Source organism: Cnephaeus nilssonii, assembly GCF_951640355.1.
Source record: "Cnephaeus nilssonii genome assembly, chromosome: 16".
Classification (NCBI taxonomy): domain Eukaryota; kingdom Metazoa; phylum Chordata; class Mammalia; order Chiroptera; family Vespertilionidae; genus Cnephaeus; species Cnephaeus nilssonii.
The window spans coordinates 54520108-54545199 of record NC_137087.1 but is presented as its reverse complement, the minus strand read 5'-3'; the positions used below and the strand labels follow the sequence as shown (position 1 = coordinate 54545199).

The 25092-nt window shown below is 51.9% G+C and overlaps 1 protein-coding gene across 1 annotated transcript in view; it reads left to right on the top strand.

Annotated features, from left to right (window-relative positions):
* GFRA1 (GDNF family receptor alpha 1) overlaps positions 1–25092 on the top strand; it is a 181419-nt gene that overhangs the window by 119917 nt on the left and 36410 nt on the right. The window contains exon 4 of the mRNA XM_079794066.1: positions 8421–8757. Coding sequence (XP_079650192.1) covers positions 8421–8757 — 337 coding nt within the window. The remainder of the gene's footprint in view (positions 1–8420; positions 8758–25092) is intronic.

Genomic DNA, 25092 nt, shown 5'->3' with positions numbered 1-25092 from the left:
TATATTCTAATGAGTGTTTTATGTCTAATATCAGAATCGTGCCTCTCCATACTTGAGGAATTAAAAGATGGTGATAGAAGACTTGGTCAAATACCTTCTTAATGAGAGGCCTGGGTGTTGTAGAAATAACCGAGTCATGCTGTCTTCATACAGGGAAAGGCGCTATGCTCAAATATGCGCCTGAGCGTGCTGCCAGGCCGGCTGGGTTCAGTTTTGGGTAATTGGCATCGGAACGGTAATAAAGCAGTTGTTTGCAAAGAGAAGGGCTCGGAATTTCAGGCACTCCCGCAGCGTGGAGTTGAATGCTAAGTTAAATATTTATGAACCCGAGATTTTTTTATAATTGATCATTGTATGATTTACACACAGTAATTATAATTAGCTTGAAAGAGATTTTTTTTCAAAAGCCAGTTTCCTGGTAGCCAAAGCCATTAAATAACGCTAAGCTGCCAAAACAAAAATTAGGTGGGCACCCAGCCACCACGTCCTGAGCGTCTGTCCCCATATCCTACATGCAATGGGGCACCGCACCTCACCGGGCATCTTAACTGGGCCCCGACTCCTGCATCACCTGCTGTCATTTTCATACTTTTGTTGCAAAAAGGATGAAACATAAACAAGTCGAGAACTTCCGAGAACTGATGTCTAACAAAAAAGCAAAGATGGAGGAGGTTGGAAAGGTTAATTAAAAATGTAATGATCCCGTTTGCTGAGACAGCACTATTAATCACCGTGCAGCAACAAGCATGGGACTCGCGCACCCCGGATAGGCTGCATCTAATCTTTAAGATGTGGATGGCCTGGAGGGCCACAGTGCGCTCTGAGAAAGGACACGCTCACGGGTGAGCTTGGGGTGCGTGAGCGTGGGGTGAGCCTGTGACTTGTGCTTCACACTGGGCACTGTGTTCACCAGATGAAAGAATTCTTGCCAAATTCACTAGTATTCGGATTTAGTCAGTCACTGGGAACCCTGGAGCAAACTTGGGTACGGCTTGAGGCATAATGTAGTCATGGAAGCTGCAGAAAAGTAGAACGAGGGGGAAATGCAACACCCTGAAATACAGTATGTCTGACACGGTGTGTGAATGACAGAATGCGCTCCCAAGAGCCGGCATGTGGGTTTTAAATGTAATTTTTAGCATCCCAGCTGGAAAAGACCCAACTCTGGAAGGATTGATTACTGCACAAGGGTCACAACCTGTGTGATCAGATTTGCCATCAGAAGACCAGACTGGAAATGTGAGCTCGGAGAAAAGCCTGCTCTTACCTCTGTGAGGATGTTGGGAGCCCATGTTTTGTTTGCTGGGATAACATGTTAGAGGGAGCCTATTGGGAGAAGAACAGTAGTTACGTGAACATGGTAATTAATCACGCCAGAAAGGAAGAGGAAACCGGTTGTGGATTCAATTCTGCCGCCCTCAGGAGCAGGGCAGAAAGATGCCTGGAAATTGGCATTTGTAAACACGGTTCTCTCCCCGTGCCTTTGAACTTCCTTCTTCATGCAGACCATGCGGATTTTCATATGTGTACTGTTACGCCCCCTCCTCATCTATAGAAGGGGGTTTCTGGTTGCTTGCATCCCTGTCTCCTCCTGCACCATTTAGACGGGTGAGCCGGCCCCAGCGATCGCCAATAACGGGGCCATTTTCTAAGTGTAAAGAATGGGAGGCTGCTGGCCACAGTGATAGCCTCTTTGATTGGGGACAGTGTGAGGATTGTACTTGGGATGAAGGCAGCTCCTCGCTCCAGAGGAATTCAGAATGCCAAAGCTTCTCCCCGCGCATAATTCATCCTGACACCTCCGCGTCTCCCTTTGCTGGGAGGACCTTTTTCACATCGGCTGTGCCGGCAGGTCCGGGATGAGAGCACTGGGCCATGGACTGACTCTCTGGAGCAGCAAACGGCTGAGAGGCTAGCGCCTGCCTCCCAGTCCTGGGGTTTTACATTCTGTCCCTCATCATCAAGGTCGATCCTAAACACTCGATGGTATGATCAGGAAAAGGCATTTTTTATAGGATAACCATCAAATCAAAGGAGCTTGAGGCTTGAAGGGACCTTAGATAAATCATCCTACAAATGGGGAAACTGAGGCCCACGGGGGGAAAGCGGCCTGTACAAAGACCCTCCGGCGATTTGGACCACATTTAATCCCTCTGACTCCTACTTCACTGCTCCTTCATTAGCATCTGCCCCCGTTACCCCTGTTTTCTGGGAGCTGGCCCTCCCGTTGTTATGAAGGTTATACCTCCCACACCCCGGAAAACAGGAGGAAACAAGTCACATCTGGTGGGATCACAGCCAGAGAGGCAGAGAACGATGGTAGAGAAAGCAATAGGTAACCTGCAAAGTAACTATGTGGTTATGCCCAACTTGGAAAGGAAACGCCGGTGAAACGGCATTCTCCATCGCACCGCGCCGGACCGATGCTGGGGAGGAGCTCATTCGCCAGCACAGCCCACACCCACGGCAAAAGCGTTTCTAGTCACCAGCCTGCGTTCTGAGGCTACTTCCCATTCAGACAGCATCCCAGACATTCTACTGAGTTAAAGAGTGAGTAACAGCAGATGGAGGGAGAGATTAGCGGTGGAGGGAGAGGGAGCTCTAAAGGGAGCTGTGGGGGGGCGGCACCCTGAGTTATGGCAAAGCTGTACAGAAGCCATCCCACGCAGGCGCAGGATAGGGGAGGCGCCTGTGCCCAGACCCTAAAGCACTGGCGCCGCCTGCCCCCTCGGCGCCCTGTGCGCTGCTGCAGAGCGGGGCGTGGCTCAGGTGGCTTCACCTGCTCATTCTGGGCATCCCTCCCTCTGCCCTCAAGTCATCGAGGCTGGGTTTTGGGGCACCGGGGGATCATTTTAATACATAGGGGGGATCGATCTTACCAAGTGAAAACTCAACTCCAATTTCTATGTCCTGTGATTTCAGGAGGGTTTAATTTTAATTCATGACCACATTTAATCCCCCTGACTCCTACTTCAGCAGCAGGAATCGCAGCATTACCTGAGAGAGAGTTGGAGGTGATTTTGTGAGGAGATGAAGAAGGGAGAAGGGGGTAGAGGCTATGAGTTGTTTTCCGCATTTTCTGTGTGTGAAACCTTTTAAAAAAGAATAGGGTAGACATGAATCTATTCCCCCTCCACCCAGTATTTTATTTGAATATTTTCAATCATACAGCAAAGTGGGAAAAAATTTTGCAATGAACCCATCTCCTGGATTCTATCACTAAATGTGAAGGTAATCGCTTTGTAAGTATCCATCCTTCCATCTTTGTGTCCATCTGTCAATGCATTTGGTTTTTAAAATGCTGACATCAATATACCTCTCCTAAATGTGTCAGCATACATGTCATCAATTAGTTTTCATTATTTAGTGTGTTTTTTCCTTTTGAGGCATACGTTATATATGTACAAGCTTAAGTGTACCGTGCTGAGTTGTGACCCAAACTTGTGTCAAGATAGAGAACATTGCCATCACTCTAGAACGTTCCCTCTGGCCTGTTCCCAGCCAATCCCCACCTCCGCCCCTTAGAACCAACCCCTCTTCTGAATTTTTTTCAGAATAAAGTAGTTTTGCCCATTCTAGAATATCACATATCTAGAATCTTACAGTGTGTACTTTTGTACTGTTTTGTGTTAAGGCTTTTTTTTTTTCACTCAGCGCAGTGTTTTTGAGATTCATCCATGTTATTGGGTGTATTAGTAGGTCATCTGTTCTTGTTTCTGGGTAGTATTTCACTGTGTTGAAAGACCACAGTTTAGGCGTTTTCCTATTGATGAGTACATGGGTTATTTCACATATACCACAGGGAATTATTAACTGTAGTCATCATGTTGTAGATTACATTCTCATGCCTTATTATCTGATAATTGGAAATCTCTTACTTTGGACCACCTTTACCCAATTCCCCCACCCTCTTCTCCAGCCTCTGATAACCACAAATATGATATTTTTTCTCTTTGAGATTTATTTATTTATTGACTGATTCCACATATAAGTGAGATGATATAGTATTTGTGTTTTTCTGACTTATTTCACTTAGCATAATGCCCTAGAGGTATATCCATGTTGTCACAAATGACAGCGTTTTCTTCTTTTTTTATGGCTGAGTAGTATATTATTGTGTATACCTACATGCTTCTTCTTTATCCATTCATTTGTTGACAGACTCTTAAGTTGTTCCCATGTCTCTTGGCTATTGTAAATAATACCGCAGTGAACACAGGGGGTGCACAGCTCTTTTTGAGTTAGTGTTTTCATTTTCTTCCTATAAAAACCCAGAGCAGAATAGCTGGGTCATAAGTAGCTCTACTTTTAATTTTTGAGGAGCCTCCCTTCTGTTTTCCATAGTGGCTGCACCAACATGCAATCCCACCAACAGTGCACGAGGGTTCTCTTTTCTCCACGTCCTCGCCAACACCTGTTTGTTGCTTTATTGATGATAGCCATTCTTACAAGTGTGAGGTGGTATCTCATTGTGGTTTTGATTTGTATTTCCCTAATGATTAGTGATGTTGAACATCTTTACATGTACCTTTTGGCCATGTGAATATTTTCTTTGGAAAATGTCTATTCAGTTCCTTTGCCCATTTTTTAAAACTAGAGGCCTGGTGCAGGAAATTTGTGCATGGGTAGGGTCCCCGGCAATCAGGGCCTATCAGGTTCCCCGCCTGCCGGTCTCCCCACCTCCTCAGCGCCCTGCCATTACTGGTCACCTGCCATGTTCCACACCACCCCCTGGCGGTCAGTGCACATCATAGCAAGCGATCAAATTCTCCGTCTCCTGGTTGAACTCCCGAGGGGACAATTTCCGTATTTGCCTTTTATTTATTATAGGAGGGGTTTTTTGTTGTTGTTGTTTTGTTGTTTTTTGTTTTTGTTTTTGTTTTTGCTACTGAATTATATGAATTTATATATTTTGGATATTAACCCCTGCCAGATACATCATTTGCAAATAATTTCTCCCCTCCATTTGGTTGCCTTTTCCTTTTGTTGATGGTTTTCTTTGCTGTGCAGAAGCTTTTTAGTTTGCTGTAATCCTACTTGCTTATTTTTTATTCTGCTGCTTGTGTTATATCCAAAAAATCATTGTGAAGACCCATGAGAGGAGCTTTTTTCCAGGCCAATTTTTTAAAACCTGTGTATTATGTGGGCTACATTCAGGAGAAATACATTTTCTGGACCTTATTTGTTGCATTTTACTAGTTTTGTTATAATTCTATTTGAAATCTCTAAACAAAAAACTGTAAGTTCTTATTCTTTGCTGTTATATAACCATAAAAGCAATGCACACAAATTAAGTATGAGCAAAACTTTGAAAACAATTAAATGCAAGCTAATTACATTAGCTTAATATAAGGGATGATATTGTTTGCTGAAGCTAGATTGGTGCTTATACTCAGTGGGTGGCACCCTGTTTCAGCATGAATTCTTTTGGGTTGGCAGGCCTATCTAACTGGCCGCCATGCGATGACTTAATTCATCTGCCATTTTTCTCCATTCAAATGCACATGAACTGCTTATTCATATGTCACTGGCTACATCATTTAGGTGTTAACTTCACCTCTTTGCCTCTATTCTTTTCTTTTTAGTAGCGTGTACATAGTATAAATTGCATGCAGCAAATTGTGTACCAATATCCAGCCTTATAAGCCTAATCTAGATTATGTATAGTTTGGTTATAGCAACTTATTTTAGATTATAATCAAAATGCATAATTTAGAAATCGCCTAGCAAACTGTAGACCTTCAAGAATATATACCCGGCCATTGTGGCTCAGTGGATGAGCGTCGACCTATGAACCAGGAGGTCACGGTTCAAGTCCTGGTCAGGGCACATGCCCAGGTTGTGGGCTTGGTCCCCAGTGGGGGGCGTGCAGGAAGCAACCCGATCAATGATTCTCTCATCATTGATGTTTCTACCTCTCCCTCCCTCCCTCTCTGAAATCAATAAAAATATATTCTTTAAAAAAGAATAGAAATCACTGTTGCCCATGGGCCCAGCCGCACAACATGAGAAGTCTCAAAAGAGGAAACGGCTAGAAGTGACACCAAGGCCCGGAGGTCCTAGTGATCTTCTCAGGGCGCCTGGTGAATATTTCAGTCCTCGAGCCCTAAGGACCTGAGTGTGAAAACGGAGGATCCAGGGAGAAGCCGGTTTGGGAAGGTCACGCTGGAGAACGTGCACCAGGTGGGCTTGTTAAACCATCCAGGGACGCCCACGCAGCTGCTGGCCTCCTGCGCTGCGCGGCTCACCTGGAAAGGGCAGACTGTCTTGTTTATTGCCTCCTACATTCACTGGTTGCCGTCGGGTGTCACGGCAGAGACAGGAACCCGGAGCATAGCAAAGTACTGCTCGTGCTGCCAGGGTGCACCTCTGTTTTCAGGTTTCTGCATTTTGGGGTTTCTTAAAGCAAGTCACATTGTCAGTACAACGGGGAGACGAGTGTTGGGCTTGCTGTGTGTGTCCTTTACTTATTCCCTTCTTTAGAACCTTTTTCATTGAAAGGACATTTAACGTAAGATATACTCTCTTCACAGATTTTTAAGTGTACAGTATAGGATTGTTAAGTATCGGTACGATGTCATGCAGCAGTTCCTCGGGTCTTGCAGAACTGAGATTTTATACCTCTTCGATAATAACTCCCCATTTCCCCTTCTCCCACCCCAGCCTCTGGCAATGACCATTCTACCCGCTGCTTCTGTGAGCTTCAGTGTTTCAGATTCCTCATGCGAGTGGATTCATACTGTGCTTGTCCTTCTGTGGCTGGTTTATTTCACTTAGCGCAATGTCCTCAAGGCTCGTTCCTGGTATCGCGTACAGCAGGATTTCCTTCTTTTTTTAAGGCTGCTTAAAATTCCATGTGCTCTTCAGATGTACACTAAATGCAGGGCTCCATCGTAGTCCCACCCAACCCACCTGGAATCTTTCTCTTCTGTGGCCAATTCTCTTGTAATTTCCCAAATAACATTATGGTCCCTGTTGACTGGATCATAAAGGGAATGAAAGAAGGTTCCAGAATTCAAGGAAGGGCTGAGGCCTGAGCAGGAACTAGCTGAGGGGTCAAATCCGACAATTGTGTGGTGTTTGGCTGCCCCCCTGCTGTTTCCTGGGGGCTCCTGTTACATCTTAGTATCGATTTTCCATGGACCACCTTGTAATTAGGCACTGGAATGTTTCCCACCACTTCCTCTCCCCATGGAAACCCCTGTATCATGATGACTGAGCTTAATTTCCCTTGTCCACTCATCTTTTTTAAATATATTTTTATTGATTTCAGAGAGGAAGGGAGAGAGAGAGATAGAAACATCAATGATGAGAGAGAATCTTTGATTGGCTGCCTCTGGCACGCCCCCTACTGGGGATCAAACCTGAAACCAGGGCATGTGCCCTGACTGGGACTCGAACCACGACCTCCTGGTTCAACCACTGAGCCATACCAGCTGGGCTGTCCACTCATCTTCGAACTTCACCCATTGGGCTTGGCTCTGTCAGCCCACCAGCCATCACCCTGGTGGGCTCTGCCTCCACCGGGCTCTCTCTGCAGGCCACATGGCAGGCAGCCCAGCAGCGGGCAGCCCCGGTGCCTGACAGCAGAGGCCTTGGGAAGAAGGCAGCATTCATTTTGAGAGATTCCCAAGGCCTGTGGTGTGTAAGCCCATTGAGATTCCATCCAAAATAGTAGCCAGGTTTTCCTAATCTGCAACCTTAGTGCTCGAGGAGCCCGCATTCTGTAGGTGGTGCGTTAAGTGGTAATTGAGGTTTTTGTACGCTTTTAGGTAATTTATTCTGGTTTTCTTCCAATGGCCTCTGAGCTAGAACTTAACTACAGCTTCGCTGTAGTGGTGTTTCTTCCTGTTTAGAGAGCCTAGCATAATATTTTGTCTTCTGGGCTCAAATAACCACGTAATTACTCGGTAATCATATAGTAATTAGCATGTACTATATGCATTTATTACATAATTATGTTCCTGGGGGATTGCATGGCAATTACACTTAGATTCAGCGTATCATTTTATATACTGTGTAATGAACAAGTGTATAATTTGTTGCTTTCTTCCTTTATCCTGATTTCGGTCTACCAAGCAGGAGTTGGGGACTTCTCCTCCTCTTGCCTTGTTTACGTGCAACGGGGCAGGTGCACCAGCTCCTCCGGCCTCTCAGTGCCTCCTAATTACACGGCGAAGGGAGTGCTGGGAGCTGGCGTTCTGCGGTGGGCTCCCAGCGCGTCCGCATGCTTAGCATTTGCTCCTGGTCCCGAACTCTTTAAGTGCTTAGCTTCCCCACACAGAGTCGGTCAGAGCTCCGAGCACTGCCAGGTCAATGCAAAGGTATCCCCGAAAACCCAGGAGGTGCTTTCGTTAAAGCAGAGCAGCCGGGCTCCCCGCACGGCGCTCACGCCCGCCTTCCTCTCCCTCCCTTTGCAGTGGAGCACATCCCCAAAGGGAACAACTGCCTGGACGCCGCCAAGGCCTGCAACCTGGACGACACCTGCAAGAAGTACAGGTCCGCCTACATCACCCCGTGCACCACCAGCATGTCCAACGAGGTCTGCAACCGGCGCAAGTGCCACAAGGCCCTGAGGCAGTTCTTCGACAAGGTGCCGGCCAAGCACAGCTACGGGATGCTCTTCTGCTCCTGCAGGGACATCGCCTGCACCGAGCGGCGGCGGCAGACCATCGTGCCCGTGTGCTCCTACGAGGAGAGGGAGAAGCCCAACTGTCTGAATCTGCAGGACTCCTGCAAGACAAATTACATCTGCAGGTAGGCGCGCGGGGCGGCCGGGGGATGCATGGGGTGGCAGGGGGACCGCCGCGGCTGCATCTGTGGCCGAGCTCGAGGGAGGGGCGGGCAGGGCAGGCATCGGAGAGGCTGGCCAGAAACTGACCTCTGTGTCTGACACACGGTCCTTCGGAAGCTGGTCAGGTGACTGCTGTGCTGGGAAGGTTCCCCATGTACCCCACGAGAGCGTCCAGAGTGGCTGGAGTGAGGTACATACCACTGTGCTTAGCACGTAGGGAGGGGCGCCTGAGCCAGGGGAGCCTGAAGTGGGCACATGCCCACTCCCCCTGAGACGCCGCCAGGAGTCCCAAGGGGTTAAGTAAGTCAGGGGAGGCATGGGCTGGAGGTACGGAGGCTCATGGCCATCGAGGTCAGAACACTGGGGAGACCAGAGAGAGGGTTTGAGCTGTGGCTGAGCCCTGAAGAGAGTTCCAGAACCCCTGAGTCTGTTCTGGGCCATCCGTCAGTCACTGATGTGGGCGGAAGGAGCAGGCCCCTTCCTGCTCGGCCATGCTCCCAGATCCCGCCTCCATCAGGCACCCGCTAAGCCTGGGCCCTGGTGTTGAAAACAGTCACTTCTTTTGCCATTTGGGCCACTTACCCTTCTGATGTTTGAAGGAGTGCCTGAAGACAGTCTGTTTCTGTGTTGTTGTTGTTGCTTTGTTTTTCTAAGCCAGTGGTCGGCAAACTCATTAGTCAACAGAGCCAAATATCGACAGTACAACAATTGAAATTTCTTTTGAGAGCCACATTTCTTAAACTTAAACTTCTTCTAACGCCACTTCTTCAAAATAGACCCGCCCAGGCCGTGGTATTTTGTGGAAGAGCCACACTCAAGGGGCCAAAGAGCCGCATGTGGCTCGCGAGCCGCAGTTTGCCAACCACGGTTTTAAGCAATATAGAACGAGGGAGAGGGAAAGAAAAGGTCTCTCTTCACGCTCCTCTCACTTGCCCCCAGCGGCCACTGTCAGCAGCGTGATGTGTGTCCTTCCAGAGTTGGGGACTGAGTTCAGGTGCGGATGGAGCAAGTAGATTTTGAGAAGCAGAGACTTGCCTTTGCAGCCTCAGGCGACGCTGGTGCCGGATTCAGATGCGAAGGCTGGGTGCAGGGCTGGAGGTTCAGAGGGGGCATCCTGTTGGCAACCCCCTGGGCTTTGTCCCCAGGGTAGAGCCAGGAGCCCTCCAGCGCCCCCTCTGACAAAATCGCATGCCCCCAGCAGACGCTCAGTGGGCAGGTGCGTGAGGGTGTGTGATTGCCTGCTTTCTTACAGATGCCCCAGTTTAGTTCTAAAGAGCAGGAAAGAGGAGACTGATATTTTGAGGATGCTGGTGAACTGAGTTTCTGGTCAATTTCAATTTCATTTTGGTAGAAGGGGACCCCCCCCCCCCCCCGCTGTCTTTCCTTAAACTAGCTCTAAGAGGGACCGAAGAAAAAGAGAAGTAGGACTGTCACATGCTGAAGATTTTCGAAGAGTTTTGCCCCTGTTCTTTTATTATTATTTTTTAAGTTGGAAGCAGGTGACCTGCTATATGAGGAAGAGCTCAGGTGACCACGTGGGTCTTGGGGGAGGAGTCAGGTGTTTCCGCAGAGCAGCTTCTCCAAGGCTCTTCCTCCCTTCCACGCCCCGTTCCATTGAGTCCCTCTTGGTTGCGGGCTGGGGTCTGGATGTCTACGCTGGAAGGGTCCTGAGGAAGAGGAAGGGCCCCCACACAGCTCTGACCTGGGGAGCCAGTCAACCAGGGAGCCACCGAACCCCCCGCAGGAGGTGGACGTGGTGAGGAGCAGGACGCGGGGTGGGGGTGGGGGCAGGCAGGAGCTTTGCTCAGGGTGTAGGATGTCATGGAGCAGAGAGCCCAGGAGACCCCTCTCCTGGAGACCTCTGGGTCTGCAACCCCAAGTTCCTGGGCCAAGTTCAGTCTTTGAACAGAAGGGATCCCTCTTCTAGGAGCAGGACTGGGTTTCCAGGGTCCCCCTTGGCCTGAAGCCAGACAACTCTCTCTGCAGATGTTACCCTGTTCCCTGGTGGCTCCAAGCAGCTGTGTAGGGAGCTGGGGGTGCGCCTTTTGCCAAAGGGGCAATGCTGGGAGGTGGGAGAGGAGAGGGGGGGAGCCTTTTCCTCTTACGAGGTTCATCTCGCACACGAGGTCTGGGGAAGGTCCCCGACGTCCCCTGCACGGGCGGGAAGCCCTCCCTGAGGGGTGCATTGGCAGCACCTGGCCTGCTCCTCCAAAAACAGAGACTCCTCAGAGGTTGGTGTGAATTCGTCAAATCAGATTGCTTTCCTGCTAAGCTGTAGTGAGAAAGAGCGGGGAGCTTGGGAACTTGGGGTGTTTTGGGGAGTTGGCAAGAGGAACCTGCAGATAACGGGGTGATTTGAGTGCTGTTTGGAGGCTCAGACTGACCTGGTAGGAAGGTTCCAGGGACCCTGTGTGTGGAGAGACAGCCCTGATAGGATAGCGGCCGCAGCTGATGGGGCAGAAATGAACAAGGGGCAGCCCTCGCCTGATAACCGCCTGACTGGTCGCCCCGAGGTGGGGACGTGACAGTGGCCACCCCGCAGAGGGGTGAAGGTCAGCGGGAGTGGGAGGTCGGCTGGGGGCGGTCTTTGTGCTGCTGCCTCATCTCTGGCTGGAGGAGGAACCCGGATCCTGGACTATCCGGGGGCCCTACCAGGTGAAACTGGCCTCGGTGTGATTGATGGGTTTCATACCCTATCTTGAGTCTTCCCCGCGAAGGGGAATCAGTGACTCCCCGGTGTGACCTGTCGTCATTTAGCCCATGATTGCTTTCCAGAGCCTGGATGTCTGACTCATGATTACCCCCTCCCTGTCAGTTGTGGTAAATGTAATTTAAGCTGCTAGGTAGTCTGGCAGTGTTTGCTTCGATCAGAGTTTATTAATCTTGTCTTTAAATTTATCCTCCCCCTTCCCCCCCCCCCAATCCATCTCGGTGAGATCCTTGCTAGCAGCAGTGGGTCCCCCAGAGCTGGGCTTGTGTGGGGTTTTACCTTCAGGCGCCCGACCCAGCCCCACCCAGAGGGAGGGGGTGCGGCTGAAGGGATGATTTCAGGTTTAACTTGCTTCTCCCCAAAGCCGAAAGGATGGCAGGAGGGAAAATCACTTCCTAAAAACCACATTCTTCGAAAGCTCACACTTTTGCAAATGCTCCATTTCCATCTCGACGCGAGTGACGATCAGAGAGCTGCCCAGGCTCATTAAAACGTCCCCGCACTCATGTTTCCCAACCCGCAGCGCCCAGGCTGCTTCCCGAGGGTCTGACCGCGCCTGTCTCTCTCCTGCCCGGTGCCTTCAAACGGAGGAGCTGCAACTTTAGCTTTTCCTTTTGACTCCTGCTGCTTTCTTCCGCTCCCTTTTAGGGAAGCTGACAGGTTCCTTTCCTCTTGGGGTGCTGGGGAGCGGGAGAGCTTGATGGGCTGGGCCTCAGAGCATGTCTAGAGAGAAGCAGGCGCGGAGGTGTTATTAGAAGGGTGTGATGGAGTTTAAAAGCTCCCATTCCTCCCCCGAAGCACAGTGTCTCCCTTGCTGGTGTTCTTCTGGTTGCTTTCTTCGTGCCTGCAAAGATGTCAGGGCTGAGGGTGGCCATAAAGGAAGCATAAACCTTTGTTCCTGATACGTGTTGCTCTCCATACATAATTTAAACGTATGCCTTGCCTCGTTTTCCCCGAACTCGGATGTCCAGGATAAGCTCAGGCCCTGAGCGCTGGCTCGGGGTGCTGCAAATATGTTTCATATCTCTTTTATTTTTCGAATGAATCGCTCAGATGCCTCAGCTATTTTTTGTTTTTATTTAATCCGTATACAAGAATATGTTTTATGATTTTTAGAGAGAGAGGAAGGGAGAGAGAAACATTGATGTGAAAAAGAAACATCAATTAGTTGCCTCTGATATTCAACCCAAATGGGGATCGAACTTGCAACCCAGGTATGTGCCCTGACCGGGAATCGAACCCACAACCTTTTGGTGCACAGTATGACACTCAAACCAGCTGAGCCACTGGGCCAGGGCTCTGCTATTTTTTATTGCCAAGATGTCTAGTGTCTTCCTCTTGAGCATGTCCCTTCCAGTTTTCATCTAGGAATTACAACATTATTTTCCAAAACCCATGAACGGTGTTTCCAATGCCAAGCAAAGAGGGAGCCTGAGGCTATGGACCGGCCACCGGCCTGTGGCGTTAGCGGCTGCCAGGCGGTGTCGCTGTTGGGAGCAGCCAGGAGGATGCTTGGCGGGTCGGTGGCTGAACCCTTCTTGGCCCTTCTCTGCATTTGTAAGAGTTGCTGCATCCTTGGGCTCCAGAGCACCAATTCTTACTCCATACTCAGCGTGTAGCCCATTTCCCAAAGCCTTTTGCCCTGGGGGCTGGGTGCTAAGGGTGTTCCAGTCAGAAACAGCCTTCCAACTTGCACACATTGTGTCCCAGGTGCTCTCTTTCCTGGCAGTGCATGGAGGTGGAACTGAATAGTGTATTTGCTGTCCAGCCCTCCCTCCCTTCCTTCCTCCCTTCCTTCCCTTCCTCCCTTTTCCTTCTCTCCTTCCTTCCTATTGTAAGAACACTTAACTTGAGATCTACCCTCTTAGCAGATTTTTCAGTGCACAGTACCATATTGTTGTCTATAGGCACGGCATTGTACAGCCGATCCCTAGAACTTACTTTTCATAACGGAAACTTGATCCCTATTGATCAGCAACTCCCCCCTCCCCCTCCCCTCAGCCCCTGGCACCCACAGTTCTCTTCTCTGTGGCCATGCCTTGGACCGTCTTAGATGCCTCATACAAGTGGAATCCTGCAGCGTTTCTCCTTCTGTGACTGGCTTAGTTCACTTAGCATAGTCTTCAGGTCCATCCACGTGGCTGCATAGAGCAAGATGTCCTTCTGTCTCAAGGCTGCAGCGCTGCTTGGTCAAGGACATCTCGTTCCTTCTAGAAAGATTCTGATAATGCTGAACCTCAAAAGGGAAGGGGTCAGAGCCCGTGTGCCCTCTGAGCCCAAGGCTTTCCTGGCCCTGCTGGTACCCAGCCTCTGTGTCCCATCGTTTCCAGGAGAGGGGGCTTTGATCAGATGACCAAGTATATGGTTTTCCTTTCCCCAGGGACTGAGCGCCTTATCATCATATCCCGGACATCTGAGGGCCTTGTTTTCTTTTGTTTTAGCTGAACCAAGAAGGCTCCAAAAGCTTATGAAATGTTCCGAATTCTGCCCTAACCGGCCCCACATGGTCAACACTAAGGCTGACCTTTGACCTTTGAAACTTAGAGGAGATGTGTTGTTGTTAGTTCGTTTACCAGGACAATTGGGGAGACATGTCACCAAGCCACAGGCATTCCTGCCCCAGGCACTCGCTTGGTCGGACAGAGTTAGGGCAGCTTTGAAAGGTGAGGAATGTGCTTTATTTGCCTGGGACCAGCCCCTTTCTCGCACAGTAAACTGTGGATCTTGGAGATCAAGGTCACCCTCCATTGCCGGGCTAAATCCCTGCGCTAAAAGCTGGATTTTCCCATCATGGTATCCGGGCTTGTCTCGATGCGCAGTGAGCACAGGGGGGAGTGTCTCCGAGGATAATTAATGCCTAAAACTAGATGGGTAGATTAATTTGGCATTTAATTTTATTTTACCCTGATTCATTCACAAATGGAAATCGGCAATTAGACAATGCAAACCCTTGAACCGTGGAAGGAAAGTTTCGGGAAGATGAGAAAACACAAGTCAGACATTTTCCAGTTCATTTGAGCAGTTTTCATTTCACGCGATTACAGGGGTGTCTTTAGCAACGTGTTCAGAGAGCCGGGCGGCTCGCGTTTAATGCCTTCCACCTGCGTGAGCTGCCTGCCACCCAGCCTCTGCGCTGGGGTCCCCGGGCTCCTGCAGAGGGTTTATCAGAACAGCAAGGATGGCCTCTGACCTCTGGTACCACCTCTTCTTCCTTGACCCTGGACAGCCAGCGGGAGGAGCATGCTTCTTGTTGCCTCTTCCTGCCTCCAGCCCCAGCCCCGGGTGAGATGAGACCTGAGGCCACGGAGCAGCAGCTAAGCCGGGGAGGAGGGAGCTCGCCGCCTGCCCCGCTGGCAGGGGTAACCTGACGTGACTCAGGCAGGAGCCTGCTCCAACCTGCTCTAGCTTGTGCCTCCTATCTCCCTCCTTATCTCTTCTTTGGCAGAGGCTGGTGTAAAGCCATTTGTCCGTTCCTGTTGGAGCCTGTCGCTTACAAAGCGCTTATCTAGATTGACTCCAGATCCCCTCTCTCCAGCTGGCCCCTCCGCTGCACCTGCCCGAGCTCAGTCTCTGCCTGGTTCTCCTCGCTCCTTCCTTCACCTGCCCCCATCCTCAGCAAAGGCACCTTGGCCACTGCTGGCCCTGAGACAGAAAGACTCAGACTCCTCTCCCCTCCCCTCCCCTCCCCTCCCCTCTTAAAAAAAGTCTTTATTGTTGAGAGTAAAACAGATGTCCCTCTTTTCCCGCCATTTCTCCCCTCCACCCGGTTCCCGCCCCACCCCAGGCCTTCACCACACTACTGTCTGTGTCCATAGGTTATGCATATAAGAAGATAAGGTTTTTGGTTAATCCTCCCCAGCCCCTTCCCTCTGAGATTTGTCAGTCTGTCTGTACACGGAACGTTCTGTGGAAAGATGGGGTCCTGGCACCAGAGCTGTGTTACTGTCCTTCAGTATGAAAGTGGGTGGAAAAGGAGCAGTTTGGACCCACCCAGAAAGCCCAAACAGAGCGCCTCATGTTTTTGGGGGTCAGAGGTGTCGTAGTGGAGGGTCAGGAGCCAGACTCAGATCCAGCCTTGGAGACTGAGAAATAGGGAAAGTCAAGTCGAAGACAGGTGCTCAGTGTTGGGGAGTGCAGTGATGGGGGTGGGACCTCAACAAAGGCAACGGGGAACAGAACCTCAGGATTAAAGGGCGGAGGGCATCACTAAAGGGCATCAATGTCAGTCACTCACAGGGCAGGTAGAGGAGACCTCCGAGTGACACAGGACTTAACACGCAGGAAATTCATCCATCCTTCCATCCCTGCATACACTCCTTCATCCATCCCTCCATCCCTCCATCCATCCATCTATCCATCTATCCATCTATCCACCCCTCCATCCTTCTACCTCTCCATCCCTCCATTCCTTCATCCATCCCTTCATCCCTCTATCTATCTATCTATCTATCTATCTATCTATCTATCTATCTATCTATCTATCTATCTATCCATCCATCCATCCATCCTTCTATCCCTCCATTCCTTCATCCCTCCATCCCTTCATCCATCCTTCCATCTCTCCATCCCTCCATCTCTCCATTCCTTCATCCATCCTTCCATCTCTCCATTCCTTCATCCATCCCTTCATCCATCTATCTATCTATCTATCCATCCATCCATCCATCCATCCATCCATCCATCCTTCTATCCCTCCATTCCTTCATCCCTCCATTCCTTCATCCATCCTTCCATCTCTCCATCCCTCCATTCCTTCATCCATCCTTCCATTTCTCTATCCCTGCATCCATCTATCCATCATCCATCCATCCATCCATCATTCATCCCCCATCGATCCATCCATCAGCTGGCCCGCAGTTCTTACGCCAGGAATAAGGACCTGCTTCTCACCTACAGTACAGAGGGGAAGGCGGGCACACACCATCATGACAACCTGGAGTGGCCCTGCGGTCAGGAAGGTACAAAGCGCTTTGGGAGAAAGCTCAGCCTGGCGGGCCGGCAAGGCTTCCTGCAGAAGCTGCCACCTGAGCCAGGCTGGAAGGATGAGTGACGTGGGCGAGCGCTACTGTGGCAGGCGCGGGACATGGGCCGGGGGCTGTGGGTGTGAGGAACGCGAATGCGCGGGAGGTAAAACAGCACCCAGGCGCTGGGTTTTGACATGAGCAGCACCAGCTACACAGCTCACGACTGTCATCTTGCATCAGCCCAGCCGCCCAGCACGGGGACAGGTGGCAAGTGATGAGCCCCGTGGTGCCGGCTGCCACGTGGAGATTTGGGAATCAGCCTGGCCTTGCTAACTCTGAAGCCTGGGTTCTGTCACCATTTCCAAACGATTGCCGTTCGTGACAAGAATGCGGTGTTCTTACACGGCTCAGGCTCTCCGCCTTTAGTTCCAGGCGGGCAGGAGGAGGATCCCGGCCGGGCTCGGAATCGGCCCCCTCCTGGCTCAGCCGCCGGGACAGCCTGGGCCGGGAGGCAGTGTCCACGGAGAGTTAGGACGTAATCCATCGGAAAAGGAAAAACTGCCCAGGTAATACATGCTCACGAGGCTCCTGCTTTACCTAATTTCCTTTTGAGCATTCTTTCCTGGCTATAGAGTGGTTTCTCTGTGACGGCTTAGTAATTGCAGGAGTCCTTTCTACAAATAGGAAAAGATCCTCCTGGTGGTTTTTTATTATTATTACGAACGCAGTCATGTTTATTGAGCACAGTCTGTTGGACCCCAAGGGCCCTAGATGTGTAAGTCGTGTGCCCTGTTCCCAGGAGGCCCCCCGCCTCCCCCCCCCCCCCCCCCCTTTACCTGGTTGGACTCGGGACTCCCTGCTGAACCGTCAAAGGAATTCGGAGTCCTCAGGCCTCAGCTACCCCAAGGTGGCCCATGTGAGGGGCCTGGCTGTGGATCCCACGGGAGATGGATTCTTTGCTGTCACAGAGTGACAACCAACTCAAAATCATCCATGGTTGTGTCCCCCGACTGGGGTCCTCCAGGTGTTTGCCTTCCTACCTTCTCCTTGCCCCGTGGCCAGTTCATTGACCACAGGAAAGCCTCTGTTTTGTGGACTTTGCGTTGAGTGCGGTGCTGGTCAAAGGTTTGGGGGGGGGGGTATGGGAGACCTGGAATCATTCCTAGAAGTGGGGGTAGGTTGGGGGAGGGGGTCTCTGGGACCCAAGACTCAGACCCCTGGTGTAAGACTACGGGCCACTGATGGATCCCCTCCCCTGCTTTTTCCTCTGCACAGGGGACCCCTCTGCTCGCCCAGTGGCCGTTTCATGTACTTGGACCCATGAAGTGCGCAGGCAGGGATACCTAGCTTCCCCTTCAAGCCTAGACCTAAACTTCGATTTACCATTTCTCTCTCTCTCTCTCTCTCTTTTTTAAATCCCAAAGGTAGGGCATGCTTCTCTTTCATACTGCTCAAATGTGTTCTATCCACTGAGCAAGGAACGAGTCAAAGAATGGGGAGAAGGGAGACCCCCGTCTTCCTAGGAGGCTGCCTCCTCATCCAGACAACAGCCTATGGGGGTCCAAGGGCACCCCACTCCAGCCAGCACTCACAGCCTGCCACCCTCAGGGGCTGGGTGGTTGTCATGCCTAATCAATGCTCAGGTCTCAGCCAAGCTCGGAGTTCAGCTCCACCCAGGGAGACCCCAGGCCCCTCCCAGGCGGTACCCCAAGTGAGTTATCCTGCAGTCACCTCGGCGTTTTCCACTTCCGTGGGCATTTCCAACTCAGTGAATGGGAAACCGCGCTGTCATTTTCCAAAGCAATTAATTACGCAGAAAATGTGGCCTCCAAGAAAAGCAGGGACTTAAAAGAAGCACCCATGTGAGAAGTACCGCCCCGAGCTGGAGCTGGGGTTTCATTTTGGTTTTCCTTCCCCGATCCCTGTCCATGTGTTTGTGAGTGAGGTGGACCCGGTGGGCACCTTGGTTTGGCTGCTTCTAGAACGGGGGCAGCTCGAGGCCTGCGTTTCACGTCTACAAATGGAGGTAATGCCTCCATCCTCACGGGGCAGCTGCGAAGGCTAAATGCAGTCTCTGTGCAACAGCGTCAGCACCGGGCCCGCCACCTCCATCAGGACACCGCCTGTCCCCTTTCTCCCTCGCCCTTTCCCCGGGTTTTATCTTAGGGGACAGAGAAAGCTTAAGATTCCTAACGTAGCACTTCGCCCCCAGAGGCAGGCAGACACCGTCAGCATGGGCTCTGTGGGCGGAGCGGGCAGGTTCTTATGCTTCACACTCGTAGGCACCCACGGGTTCCAGCAGCATGTGGAAGTGCCACCCTGCTGTGTGAGGCCCGCGGTAAGCCTTACGCTTCAGCATTGCATGGTCTGGTAGCATTGGGGAAAACGGGGGGACGGAGGCGGGTGCAGACAAGGTCCAGAGGTGCTTGGAGCGTGTGTCACCTCAAGACGATTCTGTGCAGAATAGACAGCTATTGACACGCCACACTACGCACAGGGAGGCATGAAGGGGGCTGCCCATGGGACGCTGGGCCTGGAGTCCTCGATTCACTATTGTCTACACTGAATGGGTGGTGGTGGGGACCGCTGGCAGGCTCGGGGGCACGTGCTGTGCTGGTGACCCTTAGTAACCGCGAAGAGAGGCGTCTTGGAGGTGCTGTGTCTGAGTCAGTGATGTGAGCTCCCCAGCAAAGGGCAGCCACTGACTCAGGCACCTTCCTCCCTGCTGGGCGGTTCTGTGCTGTGAGTCACCCGGCCACCCGGTGAGGACGGGAGCCGGGGGCCGCGGGGCTGGTTGTGCAGGACTCCGGGGCCCCACATCGGCTGAGCCAGGGACAACGTGGCGGGGACGCGTGGATGACGGCGATGGTGACGAGGAGGAGGAGGAGGACGGGGAAAGCAACATTTGTTTGACATTTGCTGTGTGCCAGGCCCTGTGCTGAGCACTTCCCAGCAGCCCCGGGAGTGGGGGCGGTCACGTCGCTCCCCATTTCACCGATGACGAGGTGCGACCCTGAGCAGCGTCTGCAGGCATCCAAGCGATGCCGCTGGAACGCAAACCCAGAGGTGTCTGCAGGGCCCGGGGCCCGGATGCATGGCTGCCTCCTTCCGGTACAAAGTGTGTGGATCTTGCTGGCCCCTCAGTTTTTGGGAGAAAACCTTTAAAAAGACTTCAATGGCTCTGTTTCCTTGATGCAGCTAAGAATTAAACTGGTTGGCTTTAGCATTGCTGTAACATCTGCAATAAACTTACATGATGTTCTGGTAAAAAATAACTAACTAAACAAACAGACCCTAAGATCACCCGCTTGGGTGGCGTGGTTGGGGGACAGTTCATGATTAACATGGCTTCAGTGGACCATGTAAGACAGCCCCCACTGCCCTGCAGAAAAATCGGGGACCGTGTAGTTTTCATAGCCAGGAGCTCTAGGATGAAGTGTAGAAGAGCGAGGCACGAGGTGAGGGGGTGGGAAGGTGCTGCTGAGAAGAGGATGTGGAGCGTGAGAAGGGATTACAAAGCAGGGTTATGGATTTTCTGAAAAGGGGAGGATTATCATCGGACGGCACTGGAAGGAGGGAGGTGTTCTGTGGATGTGTAACCCCACAGTTCCCGGTCTCCCGAGCAGGAGTCCGTCTAGGAAGGAAGGTCTGAGGGACCAGCTGTTTGCTGAGCTCCAGGTCTCTGCTGACCTGAGAACAACTTGGCTGGAGGAGAAGCGACCGGGTGTATATTTACTGTTGAGCATACTTCTCCTTAGGGCGTCTGCAACCCTATTAAAGATGGATAAGGGATGTTATTGTCATATGTTTCTGCTTCAGGTCTGTTTGTGCAAGTGCAGGCTGTTAGCCAGTCGGACATCCACTGCCTCCCTCCCACCCCCCGGACACAGAGAAACTCGGCCCCTTAAATGAACATTCCGATGAGTTTAGAGCGTGGGGCCACACCTACCTCAGAGATATTAGGGCTTATCCTTTGGGGCTGGGGGTCAGGGGAAGGCGTTTTTCCAAACGATTTAAGTGAAGAGTATAACTTTAATTGTTCATCTTCTGGGAACTCCCAGAGAAGCAATGTTTGACTGAGGGAGGCCAGGCAGCTTTTGGGATAATTTCTAGAATGTACCCGTGTTTCCCTAAAGTAATGAGACTCCGTTTCTCCTGGCTGTAAACGTCAATATGAGAACGTTTGCCTTTTTCCCACCCTCATTCCTTGGCTCAGGGCCCCTCCCTCCATCTTCAAAGTCAGCAGAGGCCAGTCCAGCCTTTCTCACATCCCGTGGCTCTGCCTTCCTCTCTGCCTCTCCCTCCCACTTTTAAGGCCCCTTGTGGTCACACTGGGCCCACCTGAGGGATCCAGGATAATCTCTCCACCTCACGGCTCACAGCCACAGTCTTACCTGCAGAGGCTCTTTGTCGGGAAAGGTTTCTTAGGTTCCAGGGATTCGAGTGGAGACGTCGTCAGGCGCCATGATTCTACCTACCCCAGTGGTCGGCAAACTCATTAGTCAACAGAGCCGAATATCAACAGTACAACGATTGAAATTTCTTTTGAGAGCCAAATTTTTTCAACTTAAACTTCTTCTAACGCCACTTCTTCAAAATAGACTCGCCCAGGCCGTGGTATTTTGTAGAAGAGCCACACTCAAGGGGCCAAAGAGCCGCATGGGGCTCACGAGCCGCGGGTTGCCGACCACTGGGCTACCCCAAGCACTGTTTCTTCCGAGCTTCTGTCTTGATCTACATGTTGGTATGCCGTGAATCGTCATACCAAAATCGTCATTTCCCCTGGCTTCCCAGAGGTTGTGAGAAGGCACAGAACCAAATGCCTCTAGCTGGGGCTATGTGTGCATTATCTTTCTAGGCCACGGATTCCAATCCCGTTGATTGTTTACGTTGATTCTGTTGCATCAAAGCTACACCGGAATGCATCTCACACTTCTTTCTGAAGCAAGAGAGGGTTAGGGCATCAGTAATTCAATGGAGCCATGCTGGGTGCCCTTCCCAGCCCAGGGTTCCTGAGCCAGCGACTCGGAGCTTCTTAGGCTCCGGGAGGAATGTGAGGCAGCTTCCGTCACTCACTCCTGAAGGTGGAGGTGCCTGCCGGACTCCCCACGAAACAAACCCACACCGTGTCGGTCTGGAGATGTAAGCTCTGGCTCTCCCCGTGAAAGACGGGTTGAACATCTAGATTTCCGTTTCTCCTTGGGGCTCAAAGTCACACAACCGATCGCCCAAGTTTCCCTGCAGAAATAGAAACGCCGAACGGGATAAGATGTACTCTTCAGGAGTTCCAGCGTATATTTGTCCTCAGCTGCTCTCCCATCAGAAAGCTATTGGAGAGTGTCAGCATCCAGAAAGCCTGCCATGTCTTTTCTCCCTCCACTTCTCCCCATAAGAGCAAGTCCTGCCAAAGCTAGGTTTTCTACACTAATGGACATGCTGTAGCGTGGCTAGCACAAAACAACTTTATTGACTTGGCGCCGCCGCGTAGGGTTGTTTGCAATGTTCTGCGCTCCCGTTATGACCTACAGTCTGTGGAACCGGGGCATGAGGCTGTGCATGGGAAAGATTGGTTGGAGAGGGAGGAGGCCCCGGCCGAAGGGCCGCTCTGGGGCATCCGATCAGAGGCTGCCAAGAGCCCTTTCTAGGCTGGAATGGATGCCCTTGCCAACTACCGTAACTTGCTTTTCACATGTGCCACGCAGAGATGAGCTGTCCAGCCCACCAGCCTCTCTGCTGATGTTGATTGACGGCTGTCAGGGTTCAGGCAAAGGTGTCTGTGTGAGGGATGCCGAGGTGGATGGGATGCTTCCCGGACTTCCCTCAGGAGCCGCTGCAGTCTGAGGCGATCAGAGAGCCTAAGGACGCTTCCTGTCTCTGCCGCATGGACTGCTGTCACCAACCCTCACCCTGGCGGGACCCCAGGCAGGACGCATGGACGACAGTGAGGCATGGCTCTTCCTGGGTCCCAGCATTGCTTCCTCCCTGGGGAGAGGGGGCGCTTTCTGGCAGCCCTGGGGGCCAAGCGCAGAGGGCAGTGACCACAGCCTCCAGGGACCCGCGTGCCTGGCCAGGAGCTGCCGAGGAGCCAGACGAGCAACGTGGTTGGGGTTCCTCAGAGCGAGTGGGGAGCGGGCGTCTGTTAAATGGGGTGTAGCCTCTCAAGTACCAAAATCAAGCTGAGCAGGGGTTCGGGGGAACCGGCATTGGCCTCTGCTTGGCCACAGAGCCCTTCCCGGCCCAGGAGATAGGCGTCAGGCGAGTCTCGAAGGCTTCGGAGACCCCAAAGTCCTCTTTCCCAGCACCATGTCCATGTGCGAGGCTTTAATCATCCCAGCAGGAGTGGGAATCCCTGTGAAGGGCGAGGAGCACACGGGGTGCGGGGCTTGGGGCATCTGTGCCGGGGGCGTGGGAACCATCCTCCGAGTGGACACGTCCTCCCGGACGGCGGGAGGACCTGAGCTTTCTGAGGGGCGGCCTGAGCCCCCAGCTGCACAGCCCGCCCCCCCGGTAAATGCTGGGCCTTTGCTCCGAGGAGCCAGTATGCGCAGCCCAACGTGGGGAACAGCAGGGCCAGAAACCACCCCTGCCAAATGGATCTGATAGAGGCCCTGATTCGCCGAAACCGGTTTGGCTCAGTGGATAGAGCATCGGCCTGCGGACTCAAGGGTCCCAGGTTCGATTCCGGTCAGGGCATGTACCTTGGTTACGGGTACATCCCCGGTAGGGGGTGTGCAGGAGGCAGCTGATCGATGTTTCTCTCTCATCGATGTTTCTAACTCTCTATCCCTCTCTCTTCCTCTCTGTAAAAAATCAATAAAATATATTCAAAAATAAAAAATAAAAGAGGCCCCGATTTGCCCACGGCTGCCGTCCAGATGTGCTGTCTCCCGGGAGGCCGGCGGGGAGGGTGGGCTAAGGTAATTGACTAGACACCGAGAGAGGGAAACCTGCTTTGTGTCACTGCAGCAGAAAAGGACCGGGACCGCGCTCCTGCTTGGTCGGCCCAGGTCTCATGTTAGCAGCATGTTTGCCCAGTTATTTTCATTCTGCATAGGAGATGAGCCGTATCAACCAACGCACTGACATTGCGTCATTGCCAACCTATGCCTTTTCCCCCTAAACCCCCGAGCGGGGCAAAAAGTAGCTTTGCTTACAATGCCGTTATTTGATGAGCTCATGTGACTGAGATGCTTTACGTCATGCCACAGGGTCCCTGGCCTGGGACGTCTCAGATTCGTGGTGGTCAGAGTTGCCGACTTCAGCCACAGAGGGGTAGCCTGTTGGGAGTCTGCAGTACAAGGGCCAGCAGATGATAGACGAGGATGTGTGTTTCTGTGTTTGGTGTGTGTTGTTGTTGTTGTTGTTGTTGTTGTTGTAGCTGCAAGGGCTTAACCGTGGGAGGGACCAGGGATTGGGGAGGAGAGATGGAGGGGTGGGAAGTAAGCGTTTATTGGGCAGTGTGTTTTCCGGGTTCTGGGGAGGCGCTGGATGTAACTGACCTGGAGGTCCTGCAGCAGCCATTGCAAACACGCACCCATTTCCCAGGTGAAGAAGCTGAGAGGTGGGGGAGTGAAATAGCTCCCTAAGGGGCAAGAGCCTGGAGCCGGGCGGGGCTGGGATGAGCCCAGGTGTGCGCCGCTGCGGGCCTGGCATCCTTGGCTTCCTCTCACTGGCCCGCTGAGGAAGCTTTCAGGAGGGAAGGCTTGAAGACCAAGACTCCAGCGCCCTCGTGCTCACACTGGGCTCCGAGAAAAATACTAGGGATTTCTTACCCGGGCAGATTAATAAGGGCATCCTGTCCCAAGGCCCTGGGTCTCTCCTGTGTGGGCAGTGGTTGATCCCAGAGACCCTTATAAAAGGGAGCCTCGTTCATCGATAGACTCACTGCCCTCTTTAAAAAAAATAAAAAATAAAAAAATATATATATCTTTATTGATTTCAAAGAGGAAAGGAGAGAGAGAGAGAGAGAGAGAGAGAGAGAGAGAGAGAAACATCAGTGATGAGAAAGAATCATTGATTGGCTGCCTCCTGCACGCCCCCCACTGGGAATAGAGCCCACATCCCGGGCATGTGCCCTGACTGGGAATCCACCCGTGACCTCCTGGTTCCTGGGTCTACGCTCAACCACGGAGCCGCGCCGGCCAGTCCATGTGCACCGTGCGGCCCCTGTTGTGCCCCTGCGTTGTGTTAAAGTGCTCCCTGAGGCTAAGTCGGCGCCACGTTAGGAAGAAGGCTCTGAAGAACAATCTGGCCCAATAGTGGCAGAGGGAGAGCGATGGGATGTTGGATGACTTAAATAAAATCCCAGAAAAATGAAAGCCCACGCCCTCTGCACGGTCCCCTTCCAGGGCTGAGTCACGGGCATGGCAGTTCCTCTCAGGGAGGGCCATGTGCCACCACCACCGGGTATGTGGCTTTAGGAGGGCCTTAACCTCTTCGCCCTGAGCTTGTAGGTGCGATGAGGGCGTCTTCTGGAAAAATCTCAGTTTCTATACTCCAAGGAATCCAATGCCATGACTCTCACATCATATGTAACGGCAGAATGCAACCACGGGTAAGAGAAATAATAACGCTGTGAAAGCAAGTGGGTTTTTTTCTCCCCAAGTAGCTTCGAGTGTCCCGTA